The following is a 19,458-nucleotide window of genomic DNA, read 5'->3' on the forward strand; positions in this document are numbered from 1 at the left end:
TCGCTAAGTCCTTTAAATAACCTATTGTATGCAGTTAAAATAAATATTTTCAGAACTATTATCGATACATTAATTAGAAAAAAAGTATAGAATTAGAACATGAACTTAAACAGATACTATTTTTTTTCTTTCTTTTTTGTGGCTTTTGGCTCTTATAAGCTTGTTTTCAATACGCACATTTGACTCTGCCTACTCCAGCCTCTCTTACCTCTGTTTCCATTCCTGCATGTCTGTGTGTCCAGTCAATATCACTTCTCCATGATAGGCTGAGATTGTTTTCCTCCTAAATGGACTGCGAGCTGATTGGCCGAGGCGTCGCTTCCGTCAGACAGCTAAGGAGGGTTTTACTGAAGATTTCTTGCTGTCAGCGACACATGTAGAACAAGCTGCTTGCGGGACGCACCGACCAGACCAGACTAGACGGAGTGCGGACAGTCAGTTTTCATCTTCTCCGCCTGCCTCGCTCTTCCTCCACTTCCACCTTATTTTCCTCCTTCTACCCCCCCTTTTTTTTGCCACAACACGCACTTCAAGCTTTTTGGGGAACGTTACGGCATGCGGCGACCTCACACAACGTCTTGCTGTGGAATCCTTTCGTTTCTACGCAAAGAGAAAAAAGCAGTAAAGCGGTGACAGCAGAAGGGGCGAACATCCACTGGAAATACTATCTGAAAACTCCATTTGCTCTCTGTCTCTCTCTCTCTCTCTCCGGTCCGCGCGCTGCTGCTGCCACTGCTGCCTGTGAACGAGCCGACTCGGGTTGTTTCGCGCTGGGTTCGGCTTGTCGCGCGGAGCTCGAGGCCAGCGCGCGCGGTTCTGCGTCCGCGTAATTCTTTCATTTCTTTTTTTTATTTATTTATTTTTTTTACCTGTACTTGTTTTTGGGACCAACCTGTTCAACTGCGTCGCCAACTTTACTGCCATAACACTTAAGAGAAACAAACAAGGTGAGTATCCGAGTCCTGCAGCTACGCGGTGTGTTTATGTTTTCCGCTGGAATGCTGTAGTAGTGTTACAGTCCGCCTGCGCCTTTTATGCTATCATGCTATCACCTATTATCCAATTTCCACGCTATTACTTCATAATAACTCCAATATTAAGTCGCATAGCTTATTTTCTATTTCGAAGAAGCAGCCACGAGCGTTTTCCTCCCTCTCCCCTGTGTTGTATTTCTATGTCTTGGTCTCTTTGCCCAAATTGAACGGTCGTGTAATTACTTGAGTTAGCCCATTTAAGTTAAAAGCCACCCCCCACCCCCTCCACTCTCTCTCTCTCTCACACACACACACGCACACACTTCCTTTGCGCTCCTCCTCTCTCCTGCCCCTTCTATCCCTCAGCTAAGAAACCCCCCAGAAACTCCCTCCCCTAAATGAAATTTGACTATAGTCTGACCTACACATCCAGGGGGTCACTTTCAGCTCTCTCTTCTTCTTCTTTTTTTTTAATTCATCTCCTTTTAGATCTAATCAACACTAAGGTAGGCAGTGGTTTGTCCCTAAGAGCCATGGCTAATGGGCTTACTGAATGCTTTTCTCTATCTCCCTCTCTCCCCTCCTTTCCTGTCCCCTCCCCCCCCCATCCTAACTCTAATTGGCCTACCTGGCATTCAACAAAGATTTTTTTTTTCTTCTTGCTTCATCCTGGCGAGTCAGGCCTGATCAAATTGGTAGGGATTACATCTAAAAGAGCTCCACATTAATTTTGTGGGTGAATCATTAGATTACAGTCATTACAGCAGGTTTGTCTGCAAAGTCTCAGTGCTGGGCTGTGCATGTCTCACTCTAAGCTCTTCTCTTGAAGCTCCAGCCAGTATCAACTGCTAGTAAACAGGGAGCAGGAGCGACAAAACTCCATCCGCTTCTGTTTTAGTGTGTCATGTTTGAGCAAAAGAAAAATGACTGAAAAGAGCGACGAATTTACTAAGATTGTGTTGTGATTTTTGGATTGACAGTTGGCACAAGAGCGGTGTCTTGAGAAGGCTGGACTGTACTACCTGTTAGTTGTTGAAATCTGACTTTTTTTTCCTTCTTTGTTTTAGTTTGCATAAATTATGCCTAATTATGAACCAATCAGACTTAACCAATACCGATTTTCTGTTTTGTTTTTGGGTGCCTGTCCTTTGAAATCTGATTGTTTTTGCGAATACGAGATCCCGACTCATTCTTCAATACGCAAAATGATCATGACGGGTATAAATCTCAATCTTCATCTGATAATTTATTGCTAAACTGTAAAAAAAGTGAAAACGCACTAGTTAGATGGTCAAGGAAAGGCCAGTTTTGCCCTCATAGCTGAAAAAAACTCCAGTACCAGCATCAGGACTAAGAACTTACATTTTTGATCAATAAACTCATAAAGCAACAGTAAAAATGATTATTTTGTCATGCACTGTGCTCAGATTAATAAAAAAAAATCAGATAACATTGGTGATGTGTGAATACAAAAAATGGAATCAGACCTCCAAAGAAAATCAGAAATCGGTGTTGATGCATCTCTATGTCATAAGGTTAGTGCTGCCAATTACAGTGTTTATAAATCTGAGGAAGTGGGAGTTTGTCGCTTTGATACATTTAATGAATAAGAAAATAATATCTGACGATCAATAACAGGGGAAAACTGGCCAATCTCGACCTCAGCGGATTCATTTGTGCATTGGTATTTCGATTAAATTTCTCTCTCAGGTAATGGTACAAACCGCATGTCTGACATTGACCTTTTCTTTTCTTTTTTTAAAAAAAGACAATGGTGAATCCCGGAGGCAACAGTCAGCCACCAGCGGTGGGGACGGGCTCCCTGTCCTGGAAGCGATGCGCGGGCTGCGGGGGCAAAATCGCCGACCGCTTCCTCCTCTACACCATGGACAGCTACTGGCACAGCCGCTGCCTCAAGTGTTCCTGCTGCCAGGCCCAGCTGGGCGAAATAGGCACGTCGTGCTACACGAAAAGCGGCATGATCCTCTGCAGAAACGACTACATCAGGTGAGGAAGCCGGGACACTTTGTGCTCGATTTAGTCCTGCTTTTAAGTGTCAACAAGTTGACTTACTGACAGAAAGTTTCTGAGCAGGTTGAAGAAACACCAGCATAAAATTGGTGGGATTTTTCCCTGCTTGGCACCACTGAGTCAAACAAGAGTTTTTGTGAGTTTTTGATCAGTTTTCAGCAGAGATTTCTTAAACTGTTGCAAGGTGAGCCAGAAAATGGCGGTAGCCCAGGGCCACAATTTTGAGGGGGGCTCCAAAGATTTGTATTTTTTAATGATTGGATGTTTTATTTAAAAAATGTATTATAAAGTAATAAAGTTGTATTATTTTATGCAAAACTCATAAGCCCCGATCAAGTGAGTTGTATTATTTTAGGATTTTTGTGAATATAAACATTATTCAAGCTTTTGAAAATGATAAAGTTAGTCACTTTCTTTGGAAACAATATGGAGTTACTGGCTACAGGACATATTCAACCTACAATCAGTTCATACCTACCAATGTACAGGGCTATCTATTAATGTCCTGTAATTTGCATTAGTAAAAGAATTTTTCCTTAGTGGAGGTAGGGAGGGTGGTACAGACTTTTTTCACAATATTTTTTAGTGCTATTGTGATAAAGGTGAAAATGGTGATAAAAAAACGATGTGTCACTTAGTTTTTAAATAACTGCATGACAGAATTCATAGTGACACAAACAAATTATGTCTTGAAAAGCATTCCTATTTGAAACAATCGTATTCAGGATGCCACATACTTAAAGACTTGTGGATTATGTTACTAAACTGACTCAACTATATTTTCAAATTTACTGACATTTATTGATGCCCTCATGGAAAAAAACAATGGAGAAAATATAACTAAAAAAAATTTTAGCCTGTTTTTTAACATCCACTGGAATTTGATGTTAGCCAATGCTAACTCAAAACTCTTATGACAAGACTTTTATCACAATAAATTATTAACAATACGATAAATGCCCACCATAAACTGGAGGACAACAAAGCTGGATCCAGCCCCCGGGGCCCACATCCTTTTAAATCCAGCCCTGGTTGCAAGACGAGCTGAGATGGATTTTGGTGGAAACTCACCCTAAGGTTGTGTCATGTAGCTTTTGAGTGATCTAGCAAAATGGAAACACACAAAACACACTTAGTGTGTTGTAAATTTGAATAAAAGGAATTAAACAAGTTTCACACCAATAACCCAAAGAAAGATATACATTTCTTCCATGCTTGATGTGGTGAGCTAGAGGAAGACATTTTACATAATGGATCACATCACAGTACAACAGGTGAACCACTGAGTTGTAGATGTGAGTTATAGAGAAGGAAATGACACCTGATCTTGTGAAATTAGTCGATCCGGCTCTGAATTGAACTCTGAATCTTTTCAAACAGATACCACTGAGAATGGGTGGGTGTCATGTTAAAAAGTTAAAACACAGCTTAACTCAATGTTTCAGTGAAGACGGAACAACACTGCAGTCAACAGGGGGGAAAAAAACAACCGAAAAAAAAAAAACTGCACAATTAATTGAAATGGTAAAGTGTGGCTCTCAGCTCCTACTCCCACCTCATAAAAAACACAGGGAAGTCAATGGGGTACTTCATTCATAATGGTACTATAACATAATTAAAACTGGAAAGCCGAGTGCATACGTGTGCGTGGGAGAAATGGAGATTGGGGTGTGTATGTGTGTGTGTGGATACACCTTTCCACTTGTAATGAGAGCTTGCTTGGTTGGAAGAACTGAAAAGCATATTATGGAACGGAGAGATCTCTGTAGAGATAAGACCAGAAGTGGTGGTTGGTTGGTTGGTTGATGTGTTGGGGGGGAGCAGGCATGTGACAGTGAGTCTACACAATTAAATGCTTTAATTATAGTCCCCCCTCCATTTCCTTTAGTCCTGATGGGTTTTATCTAATGAGATCTGGTCCCTGGCTTGTATCCGCTACCAGTGACGTGTCCGAAATGAATGAGAGCCGCACCGCAAACAAAACATTTAATTAACCAAATTGGCTTTTGAGAGAAGCAGGAGAGAAAGACAGATAGAGAAGAGGGATTATTGTGAAGGCCATTTGCTCCCCCCTCCAGCTCCTCTGTTCTTTATCTTAAAGGGGCAGACTGACTTTTCCAAACAGAACATGCAACATATATTTTTAGGCGTCAAATCCAGCTGTGTCTGGTCCAGAGGGTGGCGCCTCAACTTCCAAGCGAAAGTTGCGCCTCGTGTTGTCTCCAGCCAGAGGTGATGTTATTTCTGCGGGCCGCTGGCTGGCGGAGGGGGGAATTAATTTACTCGCGGCTGCTGGATTCGGGAGAGAATGCGGTCGGCTTAATTGAATAAGCCAAGGTAATTAAATGGCACTTTTCCAATAGAACGTGTGAGGTAAATCTAATAGTTGGTTATTTAATATCACTTTGAAGTCTGCCCACTCAAGCACTATGACAGCATGAGAGAATGTGAACTTATTAGGGCCAGGGAAGAGGAAAGGAAAAAAAAGGGGGGGGGATCTCAGAAATTAATTAAATCGCATGCAATTTAGAGGAAACGTTTATCTTGATTTGTCATATCAGAATTAATTCAAGGCCTTCAGTTCACTTGGGGCCAGATCTGTTACTCTGAATTAACCAAGTGTAATTTGGCTGATCCCACCCTCCACTTCCAACACACACACATACACAAGCCCTCCTCATCCTCCCTCAACCCCCTGCTCCCAAAACACACACACACACACACACACACACACACACACACAACGATCTGTGCCAGCCCTCCGTCATCCTCACAACCCCCCCCCCTCTAATGCAGCTCTTGCCATTATGCAAAGCCTCGCTTCAGTATCAATATGGCCTAGTGCTTTTAAGGTGCTTTGGCTGCTGATGTAGAGAGGCATTTTTAATGGACTGTGTTGCAGAAATCATTGTTGTGGGGGTAATTTTACCCTACTCAAAGGTCTCAGCGAACGAGGTCTGCATTTACCAGACAGCCCAGCAGCAAGCCATGCTATATTTCACCCAGCAGTCACTGCTGAAATGAAATCCAATAGTCATCGCCTATATACTCAACAGACAGCTCGGAATGGGTTCCTTTCTCTTTTTTTTCTTTCTGATTGTTGGTGTTGTTTTGATATTTAATTTAATCAGATCCAGTCGGAGAAAGGGATAAATCAAAGCGTTTCCTCTTGAAACGCTGTCAGTAACTGTTGTTTTTATTATTATTTATTATTATTATTATTATTATTATTATGATTATTCTGAGAGGAGGGAAAGCAGAAACCAGATGTGTCATTGTAATTAGGAGTCCCCTTGGCCTTAATTATGCTGACCCGCCGTGTCGACTTCACTCCCGAGCTGTGGAGGGGGGGGCCATTAGGGCCCAAGTTCAAAATGCTACAGCAACTTAATTGAGCACCTAAAGGCCTGGGCTCCTTAAATCAAACAGTATCCAGGGCTGCCCCCCCCCCCATCCCACCACTCCTTTCCCTTCTCCCTCTGCCTCTGTATCCCTGGTAAAATAATTAACCTGCTTCGTGTTGCTTTGTGGACCTTCATAGGCTTTGTTTCAACACCTCTCAAAAAGCTTTCATGCAGATAAAACTCCAACGCTTTCTCGTCACGTCTCTTAAAGCAAGTTATATATTTAAATATATACAAATAAATAAATAATATACATTTGTATCTATATAAATATATATATACAGGTTTGTTTCCGAGAGAGCCCAAAACTGGCAGCGTCGCGGCAACAGTCTCCATTTAATTAGTTTCTGAAATTGAGTTTTGACCGAGTCTTTCCAAACGATGCCAACAAAACAAAATTTGCTTCCGCCCGGTGCCGTCTTATTGAAAGCCGTTTTCTCTGAGAGCTCCTACTTTTGTTTTGTTTTTGTCGGTCGTATCTTAACGACCGCTTGGGGAGGAGAGGGGGGGTTACGACACAAACACTTTTTATTCTCTCCCTGATTCCGTTTAAATACTTTTCATAAAGAAAAGCTTCCTCAAGAGTGCAAAACGGACGAGACGTTCTCGGTTTTCCTGTTAATTTTATTTTATTTATTTTTAAGCCAAACAACTTTATCTGATCCACTGCCACCACCCATCCTTTTTTTCATCCCTCTCTCTTTCTCTCTCTCTCTCTCTCTCTCCCCTTTCTCTCCGGAGCATGTCAGATGCCGTGGTCTTATTTGATTGCTTAGGAAAAGTGCAGTGATAGAGCAAACACCCAGTGAGATATGATGACAAATGGGTCCAGATCCCAGTAAATTACTTTCTGCTCAAATCGAAATTTCATTCAGTTTGCTGCTCACCGAGATGAAGTAATCTAAATTGTGGACTCAGAAGGAAGATAGAAGGGAAGCTGGAGCAAGCATTTCATTATCAAGAAGCAGAGAGAGAGAGAGAGAGAGAAGGTTAGGGACGAAAGAGATGAGCAGAAGCAAATCTAAAGTGTTGACACCATGATTGAAAAGGTTAACCCATGCACATTATATATCAACCAGAGGAGCTACGGGGTTTCTAATGGAAACACAGCACTGACAGAGCATTCACACGAGTCCTAATGGCAAAAGCTCTGCGTCCCTGCCTGGGCGTACAATCAAATCCTCTTAGCTCCTGATGTCTTATGTTCCTGCTTATTATTGGGTTGCAGAAAAGAAAAATGCAGTAAAAGTAATACGTAGTCTCAGCATGAGATGCTTGAGAAGAGCTCTAAAGGATTCATTTCTCCTCTTCCATCTCTTCTTCTTCTTTGTGTTTTCGATCGTAAGAGTCGAGACATGTAAACTAGAAAACTTGGCAAGCTAAAGCGTGGGTTCCCACAGTTCATTACGCAAATCTACGCAGGCGCAGAGTAACCCCCGCTCACCCCACTCTGCCTTTTCTCAGGTTATTTGGGAACAGCGGAGCTTGCAGCGCCTGCGGTCAGTCAATTCCAGCCAGCGAGTTGGTGATGAGGGCGCAGGGCAACGTGTACCATCTCAAGGTAAAAACAAAACCGCCGCCATGTACAGCGTTTCGCGGTGTGTGTGAGTAGATTGGGTTGGTTAATCCAGTTCCTCTCTTCCTGTCCCAAAGTGTTTCACGTGTTCCACCTGCCGGAACCGGCTCGTTCCCGGGGATCGGTTCCACTACATCAACGGCAGCCTCTTCTGCGAACACGACAGACCCACAGCGCTCATCAACGGCCATTTAAGTTCTCTGCAGACGAACCCGTTACTGCCTGACCAGAAGGTAAGGCCGCTGCACTGGTGGAAGTTTGTTATTAGTGAGTTATAGATTGCAGTGAAATGAGAAAAGTGGGAATTTACTCAGTTTACATTGGCGTTTGATGATCAATCAGAATAACTTGGACTGGCTTTGTTACATTTTAATTCAGTAATTTATCCAAACTTCCTTTGGCTACACGTTTTTGTTCTGTTTTTACAAAGTGTTTAAAGCTACATACCAGACTTTGGTGGAAAATCACTCAAGATATTCATATAGTTCGTCACATATAGAACAACACGTCATCCACTAACACATGCCTTTGGCCATGTGTGCATGACCTAAGTGATTTGTCCTCATTTTTTAAAATCAGATTCTGCCTTTAAACATATTTATTTAGTAGCAAAATGCTACATGTTTCCTGCAGAACTAATGTGTTGCTCTACCACTAATCTTTAGAGTCAGTTAGAACCAGAGAAGTTAAGCTAAACTAACGTAGCAAAATGTTAAAAAATGACTAATATTGGCTGATATCAATGTTAGTGCTGATCTATCGTTCATCCCTAAATTTTATTAATTACATTTATTTCTGAGCAGCCTGGAATTTTACTGGCCTGGTCTGGCCCCGGCCCTTAAGAACATTTTCTGGGGACACCACTAATGCCCATACCTACACCATCTCCACCATGACCTTTACAACCCAAACACCTCAAAGTCTATGCCAAAACTCAACTACCGTAACGTTTACTGATGCCTTTCTTCAGATCGGCTAGCCTCTTGTGATGTCACAGAGCAATAATTGGCATCCATGTTTTGTTTTGTTTGATTTTAAAAACTTTGTACTCCATGAAATCCTGCAGATGCTCTGTGTTGTATTGTCGTCGCACATTATTTTGAGAGTATTTACAACAGAGAAGTAACAAAGCAGATTTTCCTGACCTTGTGTGGCTAAACGGGATCACCCCGGGCAGCTAGTGTATCTCCAGAACTGTCATCAGAACTTCCATCTTGATGCTCCCAGTGAAAGCAAAACAAAACGCCTAATCATATACAAGGATAACTTCATTCCTCAGGGTAGCTCCATTCTGCCTGCTGGAGATCTAATCATTTCTGCCTCAAAACAAGGAGTTTTATTGATACACACACAGGCTGAGAGAAACCTGGATAGGGGGGGAGTGTTTGGAGTGTGTCATAGATAGACTAAAAGAGGAATCATATTATTGGGAGCATGCATTTCACCTTGAGTGCTCGTGCGAGTGGAGGAGAGGCAGAACTCCATTAAGGCCTTTTAAGGGCTTGTCACTTTTACAGATCGGCTCGCCGAGCTCTAAGAGCTCCTCACATTTAAATTGAAAGCCGTTGTATTATCTAGCTTAATTTTAAACGTCTGTTTAAGTCGTCAGCCACGCGCTAAGAGCGTCTCCGTTAGCACGGCCGGCGTAGTAAAATACCAAGCTTCATTGTTTATTTATGCCCCCGACATCAATTGTAGTGGGAGAAAAAAAAAAAGTGCTGTATTATTGATGCTAAAACGCAATCTGAATATTGGCCCCGGTGCTTTAATTATAGCGGAGAGAGGAGAGGATATTTAAATAAACAGAGGCGCTCAGTGGATGCTTCTGTTAGCTCCACATGGGAAAACGTGGAGGATCATCCTGCTGCTCCAGCACATTGTGGCACGTTTAGCAGAATCTGGCAGGACTCCGGCCCTCCGAATCAATACCGCACCAATGCATCAGGCCGCAGTCGTTTTGATTATTTGCGATTTTTGCGGCGATCGTTTGTGCGCTCATATCTTCAACTTCCTTTCCAGCTTCTTCCTGCCTAATCTCTTTGTTCAGAGCAGACAAATTACCTCTCTCAAACAGAGCTCGCTTTGACCCAGGGGAGGAAGACCCTCCCAGCGTCAGTCACTTTAATTAGCCCCCAAAGTCAGAGTTTGCAATTACTAATAGACTCAAGCCCTCCTAGTGATTTGAAGGATGAAGGGGGGGGGGAGTAAATCACCCCTTAGAATCACAGAGAAAAACACGAGGAAGATGAAAAAGTTTAAAGCTGTTTCTTTTTTCTTTTTTACCCAGACAGATAATAGTGTTTCCTCCCCCTGTATTTCTGTTTCACAGGCTTGAGCACCTCCTGCAGTTATGCTGGAGCGTGCTTCTAATTATACCAAAGAGAATCACCTCATGAAGGCACTTTTGAGTCGGTGCTAAGTAAATGGGACACCAGATGGTTTTCAAAGCCTGGCTGATCAATAAATTAAACACAAGCGCTAGTGGAAAATGTATTAATCAGGTGGAGGTGGAGTGGACACGTTTAACACCTCAACATCTTGCTTTTAATGCTGACCTGAGATGTTTGTTAGAGATGCACCAATCCAATATTAATATCTTTATCAGTTTTGATTTCGACAAAAATTGGTGACAATGCACCTGAGATCTATAAGAGCACATCTATTCAAGACTAATTCTAGGATTTGTGCTTTGAGAGGCATCATTGTTTATTATTTATTTTTACATTATATTTAGAATTTCTAATTGCAGTTTCTGTACCATTTGAAAGGCTTGTTGCAGTTTATTTTTACATCTACATATTGTCCTGTGAATTTTGGATTGATTCAAAACGCTTAAAAATAGATTTTGCTTAATTTTTTGTAAAATTATATTTGAAACTTTCTGTGAGATTTTTTTTTAAATTTATGACAAACCTAGTCAGGTAAGCTAACCTAATACTGGTAATTTAAGTTACAGAATTTCATTCATAAGCCTATTTTTGTTGGAATATAAACTGGAGGATTTTGATACAGTATGGAAACTTATCAAATTGTTTTAAATAATTGGTGGTTTTGTTTACACTCTTTTCCTGTTGTCAGATAATTTAAACAATCTCTTGACTATTTGAATAGATAAACATTGTGAATCAAAAATTGTTTCTGAATCGAATTGTTACCCTAAAAGTCTGAATTGAATCACTTAATACAAACATTTACATCTCTACTTGTAAAGCTATTGATGTATTTAAGTGTGCTGCACTGTTACAGAGTTATCAAATACATTTGTAATTCAGTACATTATGTCTGTTTAAAAAAAAAAAGACATTTTAAGTCAATTCAGCACAGTTTTTTTCTGTATCAGATATCGGTATCGGAAGTGAAAATAGTGGATCCGTGCGTTGCTAATCTCTCGTTTCTGTTTGTTTTTCGTGCTAGGTGTGTTAGGTGGGAAGCTGTGCAGGAAGCAGGATGTGTGCCTTCATTTTAGCCCTTCCTCATTGTCACCTGAGACAGCGTGGATCAGCAGCACCCCAGGCCCGTTTGCCGTAAAGGAACCTTCCGCCCATCTTAACCAGTAACCTGACTTCTCATCTCCGCAACCCTCAAGGCCCCGCCCCCTAACTCCCAGCCTTCAACCTTCGGCTTTTCCCCAAATCTGGGTGGATATTTGCACTTACTACAACTGAGACAAGAACGCTCGGGAACGCTTCGGAGTTTTAACACTGATCGTAATCAGAAGGGGACTCTCCAGGTAGAGAGGTCGTTAAAGCAACTGACTGAGAGGATGTTGTGACTGAGCGAAGACGGAAAAGAAAAAAACAGACTAATTAGGTTTAAGAGTGGCAGACTTTTCAACGCTGCACATTTGTTTAAAGACACTTTTGGGGGGAAAGCGGGAACTTTTCTTTGTTTTGTCCTCTTTTCCTTTTCTATCCTCATTTCCCAGAAACGTGGTGATTTCACTTTCTATATTTTAAGTGTTGTCAAGAAAAGGGGGAATATGTTCTCTTTCTGTTTTGATTCATATATACATATGTGTTCATATGTATATGTATATATGAATGGGGTTTAAATAAAATATCTGTGGCATTTTGTGGAAAACAAATCATGAACACTTGTGGTGTATTTGTAAAGCTACCATGTATGTACAGTATGCATGTAAATGTTGTTGTCCAGGTGTGGCTACAGTACATCTGACCCCTCTGCATCCGGCTCCCTTCCCTTCACACCATGGCAACCTGAAGAAGTTCTGCTCATAGCCAGAAATGTAGATATCATTCCCAACATATAAATGATGAATGAAAGAGAAATTTATTTGTGATATTTTCCGAGACATTTGCTCCCGTATGGTGTATTTAAATAATAAAAGTATTGGAAGATTTTAAAGCCTCCTCAAATTCATTGTGATCCTGGTATGTATATTTCTCAAGGGTGAAATGTGCTTTGGAGACAGAAATACCAACAGGTGGAAACTCGCACAAACCAGTGAAACCCACTGCAACCAGGTGGAACTGCAAAACACACAAAACCCCCCAAATGCAATAGAAAAAACGCTGCACACGAAAAATGCGGCAGCCATAACCAAAATGTTGCAAACACAGGAAATAGGAGGAAAACAACGCAATTAGTAAAAAAAGACAAACAAAACAAAACACAGCACTTGTGTAACGCTATTAACTAGCTCCACTAAATGTAAGGGCTCCAGACCACTAGGGGGAGTAGAAACATGGTGTCCCAATTCTCAAGAGTGGTCTTTAGCTCCACCTTTGCAACCACTATCCAAACTTTGGCTAAGATCAAAACAAAGTGCACTTCAGCAAAGTGTATTTTGTTTTGTGACAAACTGTGATGAACCCACAGTTCATCAGTGTGTGGTGTTTTTGAATTAAAGGGTGGAAGTAGAGCAGCGTTCACAGAGAAAACACTAAAATACCCCAATTTTCCTATTTTTGTAATCTTGTAACCTTTGCACTTGAACTCTTATATGTACTTTTACTGAATACACACTTCGTAGGGGGGCACAGGGTGTAGGGTGAGTATTGGTACAGGTCTTTGGTAAAAACAGGATATCAAGAAGGAAAATGGATGAATTAAGAAAGAAAATCTGTGTTATACTTAATGTTGTTGAAACACGAAGTCTTTATAATACTGAACACGTGGCTGTTTATATATGTTATACTACCTACTCCAGACTCCCCCCAGTGGTCTGGAGGACTTATGCCTTTTGAAGCAATGGTGCACCTATTCATATTTCCAGATGTTTTTGCTATTTCGCAACATTTTTCGTTTGAATTTCTTTAGTTAATTGTTGGTTTTTGCTTCTATTTTCTATGATTGCAATTTTTTTTAAAATTTGAAGCAATTTTCTGTTGCATTTGTGTTTTGAAGTTTGCATCGTCCTTGTATTTGCTGTGTGGAAAAATGACGTTTTCATCCTTGACTTTTTCCGTCTCGACTCTGACCAGCTTCCCTTTACCTGCTGCCGGAGAGCATCCCCCCCCACAGCATAACGCTGCCACCACCTTGTTACCCAGAAAGGTTTGCGGTGAGCTGCAGCTACTTCGTAGAACCACAAAGCAAAACTGCGTTCGAGAGCGACTCTTACCGAGGACCCCCTTCAATCCTATTACCAACCCCGCAGTCATCAAGGCGCCATGATCAGAAAATGGATAAACATGTATCCTCTCTTTCTATTCAGATGACCGTTTGCTATTCATCACTCTAATACCTGGCAGAAATGGAGGAAAATGTCCCTTTGAAGATTCAATTACTGGAGAGAGGGAGAGAGGTGTCTCTCTTTGGTGGGCACAAATTGAATGGGCTATTTGCAGAACAAATTGGTGTTTGAAGTCCTTGCAAGACCTAATAGGTCTGAAGGAGGGACCCGGTAATAGCTGATGCACTTATCTGCACAGTGTGGAGCCGCCGGTGAGCCTCGCTTGCTGCTGCTGATGAAACAATGCTGCTGCTGTACAAAAGCAGACTTTGATGCCGAAATCAGCTCAAGTAGGGAGAGGAAATGGGCCTAAAGAGTAAACAGTGTCTTGGGTTCTAAATTGAAATTTCATGCACGAGGGGATCTGCTCTTGGCCTCGTGGGTTTAGCACCAGACGAGCTGATTCTGGAATGATCGAGCTTTAATCCAGGAGGAGGTAAGCAACACTTTTTGATTTGATTCATTTAGGGAGGTGTCAATGACACAGAGTTGAATGTTTTTTCAACCCTATTAAGCTAGATAAACCGGTTTATTGATGTTGCACGTAAAGCTGCAGTATGCAACTTTTACAAAACTACGTTTGTTCCATATTCGTTAAAACGATCACCCTGCCCTGATGGTTTAATATGAGACAGATAATTGCTGTTTGAAGAAACTCACCGCTTCCAAGCAGTTTCATTCTATTCTTTAAATCAACAGTGTCGTCAGTTAAAGACTTTCATAAATCTTGTAACACAGACTGCTACAGTCCTTCCTCTTTGAAGAACATTGAATAATACGAGTGACAAACATTAACGTTAAAGTATTTTTCAAATGCTTTAATTTTTGAATCTGTGTTTTGAGCATAAAACAATCCACTCTTATCCACCATCCATGATCTTAGTGAAGTCATTTTTACTGCCCTCCAATCTGGGAAGAGTTCCAAAGATCATTTGCAAACAATTTGAAGTCCAACCATCTACAAATTCAAGTTATTAAAAAACTAAAACCCTTTACGGTAGTTGTTGGTGTTCCATGACTGGATGCACCAGAAGGTTTTCTCCTTAGACTCAAGGCTGTTCACCAACTCTAAGTTTGCAAGAATCATGTTTGTCTGTGTACCACAATGGCTTATTTTTGTCAAAACTGTAACAATAGTTCTTAGATATTTGGGAAGCCTTGCAGCATAAACATGCATATGACATGTAGGTGGAAGACAGACGACATAGACCTTCCCAGCAGCTACAGGAACCTGGAAGTCTTAAACTCACTGAGTCGGCCTTACCAATGGCTGAAGCTTGACCCATGCTGGGTCAATCAAAAGGACAATGGACATTAGTAACTCGACAATGGAATGTTTGTAAGAAAGAGAATATTACAGGTGTTGCTCTGGTTAAGTCGCCTCAGCACTCAATGACCCGAGGAAAGACAAGCAGGCCCAGATTATTTCACGATGAGACTGTTACAAGTTGAAGGAACATACTAAAACAAATATTCTGTTTTGCCAGAATATTTTTTGGGTATTCGGTCTACCACTGATGGAAAGTGAATTGCTAAAGTTGCTAACATTGTGGGGTACTGGCCTCGGCCAGTCATGCACATTTTGCCTCCTTTATGTGGTTTAGAGCCTTTTTGTAAATTCCAAGTCTTACCTCTGATTTTTAACTGGATTCAGGTCACTACTTTTACCAGTTTTGATACATCAACATGTTTTGAAGCAGACCCAGTTGTAGATTGCACTCTATACCTGGACCTGTTGTCCTGCTGGAAGGTGAACCTCTGCTCCACTGTCAAGTATTTAATAAACTAAACATGGTTTCCTTCTGGTCTTCCCCAGAATTTAGCTTAATCGTTATACGTCCGATTCTAACAAGCTAATTAGCAAACTGCTTAGAGTTTGCTAATAGCAGAGCTAATTTTTAGCTTAGCGCTTAGCTAATTTGAAGAATGTTTAGTGCGCGTACCTTCCTCTAAATACATTTTTCCATATAAATTCTAAAGAGCTAAATTTTGCTGTTTTGTAAACTTTCAGCTGAATAAAGCGTAAACCATGCAGATAAGTTTGTAATTACAAACTTTACTTGGAGGACGATCCAAAAGACAATTTAGCATTTTAGCATTAGCTTCCACTAAATACCACACTGACAAAGCGCCTTAGCGTTAGAGGAATATTTACAATTACAATTAGTGCTAACGCAACTAGCTTTCTAGCTAGCAGTGCCCTTGATTGGACATACACACATTTTTGTTGGTCCTTTTCATAAAAGATAAAGAAATATGAGGTTTGTGGTTGCAATTACTTGCATGTTGTTGAGGTTCTTTAACAAGCTATATATTAGCCCAATGTTTATTATAATATTAGAATATAGAATTAACAGAATAATTTTTAAAAAAAAAAGTTGAATCAGATACAAAAAGCACTTACACAGGCCAATAGTTGAACTTTTTGCAATAGGAGAAGAAACTTTATAACAAAACGTGGTGAAACAGCCACCATCCAGGCTGTTTTGTGTGGCAACATTAATATCTCACCACCACTTTGAATTTCACCGCAAATGCAGTCAAGCGACGCAGATAGATTTAGAAAGAAAATCTGAACCAGAACCATAACCAGGGATAATTCTGCTGTTATACGTCTGATTCAAATGGAGCTTTGGCAGGCGGTTCCACGCAGCACTTAAAACTAACCTCTTAGGCGGGTAAAGCTCTGTAAACATCGTTAAAACGTGGCCGGCATTAATGCTTGGATCATCGCAAAAAATAAAAAAGTAAAATAAAAAAATAAAATAAATAAATAATCTTTACCGTGAACCTCTTTATTTTCGATTTAAGTCAAAACTGTAAAACAGGATGGACGCGGCAAGCACCCAAGTCGACGGCAGAGGCCTGTTTTTTTGGGGGGTTTTTTTGTGGTGCGTTTGAAACAGAAGGCTCTCTGGTTGGTGAGCTCGGTAATCCACGTCTGAACAGGACTACTTTGTGCACCACTAACAGCCATTTCCATTATGAAATCCGCTTGCTTCTATTAAGCCGTTTATTCTCTCATGCACACACACATCAACACATACAGCCCACTCAGAGCTCATATGTCAATTTACAAAATGAACTTATAGTTTGGCATCAACCGGCTAAGTCTGGGGAGGAAAAAAAAAACAACCAAAAACATGATTTACAAATAATCCATATGTGAGAATTTGCTTTGATGTGGCTCATCATGTAGGGGCTAATGGATCTCCCTCATAACAATGCGGCATTCTAAAATGGCACATCTGCCTGAGGGAAATCACTGCGCTCCAACCACCAGCTCTTTTCTGCTCCCGCTGGGGAGTCTGCTGATGCTCCACAACTGGATTACTCATGATTAGCCACCTTGTAGTCATTTGCTATTAGTTTACGTTTCCATTCCACCGCTAGTTTTTTTTATTTGTTTATTTATTTTTTATGTCATTTATCTCAAGGTGGTTTGGAAGACGCTAACGACTGATGTGTTGCTGGGCTAGCTTTTGTTGTTGTTTTTTTTTTTCTCTTTCAAATGTTCTAATTAACACTTTCCAGATGCTAAAGACATGTAATAGATTTATGACTACGGCAGCCTCTACTGGACATAGTTATGCAATTATTCAGGGTTTGCTCTGCGTCTTTAAAGCCGTCGTCTCGTCCAACGGCTGAGGGGGAAGTTTTGCTGATGTCTTGAGTGCTACTTGTACCGTTGGAAGATTGGATTCCTTTGACGACTAATTTCAAATTATAAACAAGGGAGTCTTTTTTTTTTCTTTTGCCTTTTTCCATTTCAATCTGCAGATCATAAACTCAGGGGGAATCAGTGGAAAATGAACAAAGTTTAAGTTCAATTGAAAAATACTTTATTCATCCCAAGGGGAAATGAAATGATGTCCTAACTCATTTCAGCTCAGTATCGTCAAGGAGCCATTGTGGACGACTCCGGTAGCAGTCAATGCCTCAACAAATCTAAAGAGGCCTCTGACTTAAGACTGTTGCTGTTTGACACTCATTAGCGTCATGACATGCTAACAGCTCAATTTCCGAGCAGTAGAGACGTGACAGTATTCCACAGTATTATGTCCTGTATGACAACGTCAGCTAATCCACCTCATTTGCTTTTGCTGTTCCCCTTTACGTTTCTGTCTGGTTAGAAACTTGGATATGAGGTCAAAAATGTGGCTTATTTGTAAAAAGCAGAAACCTGACAGGCATAAATGAAGCATGTGAATCCAGCTCACAGTATTCTTTTGTGCGCGTTTCATTTTTCAGTATTTCGGTTAAAACGGGCAAATGTTCATGTTATTCTGTAGTCAACTGCTTCCAGTGGTAAATTTGCAGACAGTCATTACCTAACATCATTTTCCTACGTGGAAAACGTTAAACATGCTAAAATATGCGGTGCCTCATACAATTATTCACATCCCGTGAACTTCTTCACGTTTACTCAAGGCATATACAGACATATACGGGTTTATACGGATGTGTTGATGCATTATTTGTCGCAGACTGTAATGCTCGGGAAGCTAAATATCAGTTTTTCCCATGAAAACGAAGAAACAGTTTCTTCAAATCTCCACTTTGGTTGGAGTTTTTCTAAATAATCATTACATAAGAGTTTTCATGTTGGTCATGGGTCAAACTCCTGTTTCATTTTGGGCAATATCAAATATCTGAATGTTCTGGTTGTGCCAAAATGTGTTGAAGAAACCCATTAGACTGTTAAATTATTAATAATTAGCTGTCCCTCCAGAATCTTGTGATTGTTTTTGTGTGGTGGCAATTCAGAAATATTTGTAATGGATTTTTTACGATATTTGCGGTAATTTATCATGTTAAATGTCACTTTTTGTTACTTTTCAATCACTTGACACCAAGCTAGGCTGAGGTAGCAGTGACTTAAGCCCAATGTTTTTGACCATTTTTGAAGAAAATGTAAAATCAAAAAGCAATGTGAGGATCTGTTTATTTTGAGTGAAAGTTGCGGATTTGTGAAAAACTGGTGGGACTTATTGATGTAATATGGGGTCAAGAGGGCCATATGAAAGGCTATGGCAGGCCAGGTTTGGCCCCTGGGCCTTGAGTTTGACACACGTGGTGTAGATGAAAGTCTGACACGTATAATTTTTTTATTTTTTTTGACATATCTGGCTAAATGTGGTCCAGTCCTAAGAGTCCAAATAACTACAGATTATGAAGCTTACAAGCCAAACCCTTTTAAATTTTTCATATCCTGATGGAGACACATTTATTTCCATATTTCCAGAATTTCTCTGTTCCCATCCATGACAATACCACCGTCAGCTGGTATTGGGGGAAAGGTATTGTATTGTCAAATGTGTTTCGATTAAAGGTCAAAAATAAGGAGTTCAACCATATTTACTCCTATCAGTAATCATCGGCAAAACTTGCCAAATCCCTTTACGTGCATCGTTTACTTTAGAAAATGCCATTTCCACAAAAGTTGCCTTCCATTTCCAGCGAGACTATTTATACAACGCATGCCAGGATCTAAGCTTTCAATGAAAGCTGAGGCCCCTTAAAACGCAATAATGGAGGGAAATGGGCTTCATAATTGTCTTGTTTCAGCCCACCATGGAATCAGCAAACAACTTAAAATAGTGCCGGGGCCGCGGTGCTCAGTTACTTAGCGGGGTGTTCAATAACACTAAGAGGGACATGCAAATATTGGTAAGGCAATTATTGGCAGCCGTGTTTGGCCCATAGTGGCAGGTAACACTATCCTGTCTGTTATGTGTGCTGTGAACTCTGGCGCGAGCCTCCCAGTTAAAAGTGTTG

At 40.8% G+C, this 19,458-nt stretch overlaps 1 protein-coding gene across 1 annotated transcript; it reads left to right on the top strand.

Annotated features, from left to right (window-relative positions):
* Nucleotides 1-354: 354 nt before the first annotated feature.
* lmo4b (LIM domain only 4b) lies at nucleotides 355-12,350 on the top strand. The gene is made up of 5 exons (XM_028028429.1): nucleotides 355-947; nucleotides 2,743-2,981; nucleotides 7,874-7,970; nucleotides 8,063-8,218; nucleotides 11,400-12,350. Exons 2-5 carry the CDS (start codon nucleotides 2,746-2,748, stop codon nucleotides 11,406-11,408), a joined length of 498 nt encoding a protein of 165 aa, XP_027884230.1. The 5' UTR covers nucleotides 355-947; nucleotides 2,743-2,745; the 3' UTR covers nucleotides 11,409-12,350.
* Nucleotides 12,351-19,458: the final 7,108 nt, after the last annotated feature.

Source organism: Xiphophorus couchianus, chromosome 9, assembly GCF_001444195.1.
Source record: "Xiphophorus couchianus chromosome 9, X_couchianus-1.0, whole genome shotgun sequence".
Classification (NCBI taxonomy): Eukaryota; Metazoa; Chordata; class Actinopteri; order Cyprinodontiformes; family Poeciliidae; genus Xiphophorus; species Xiphophorus couchianus.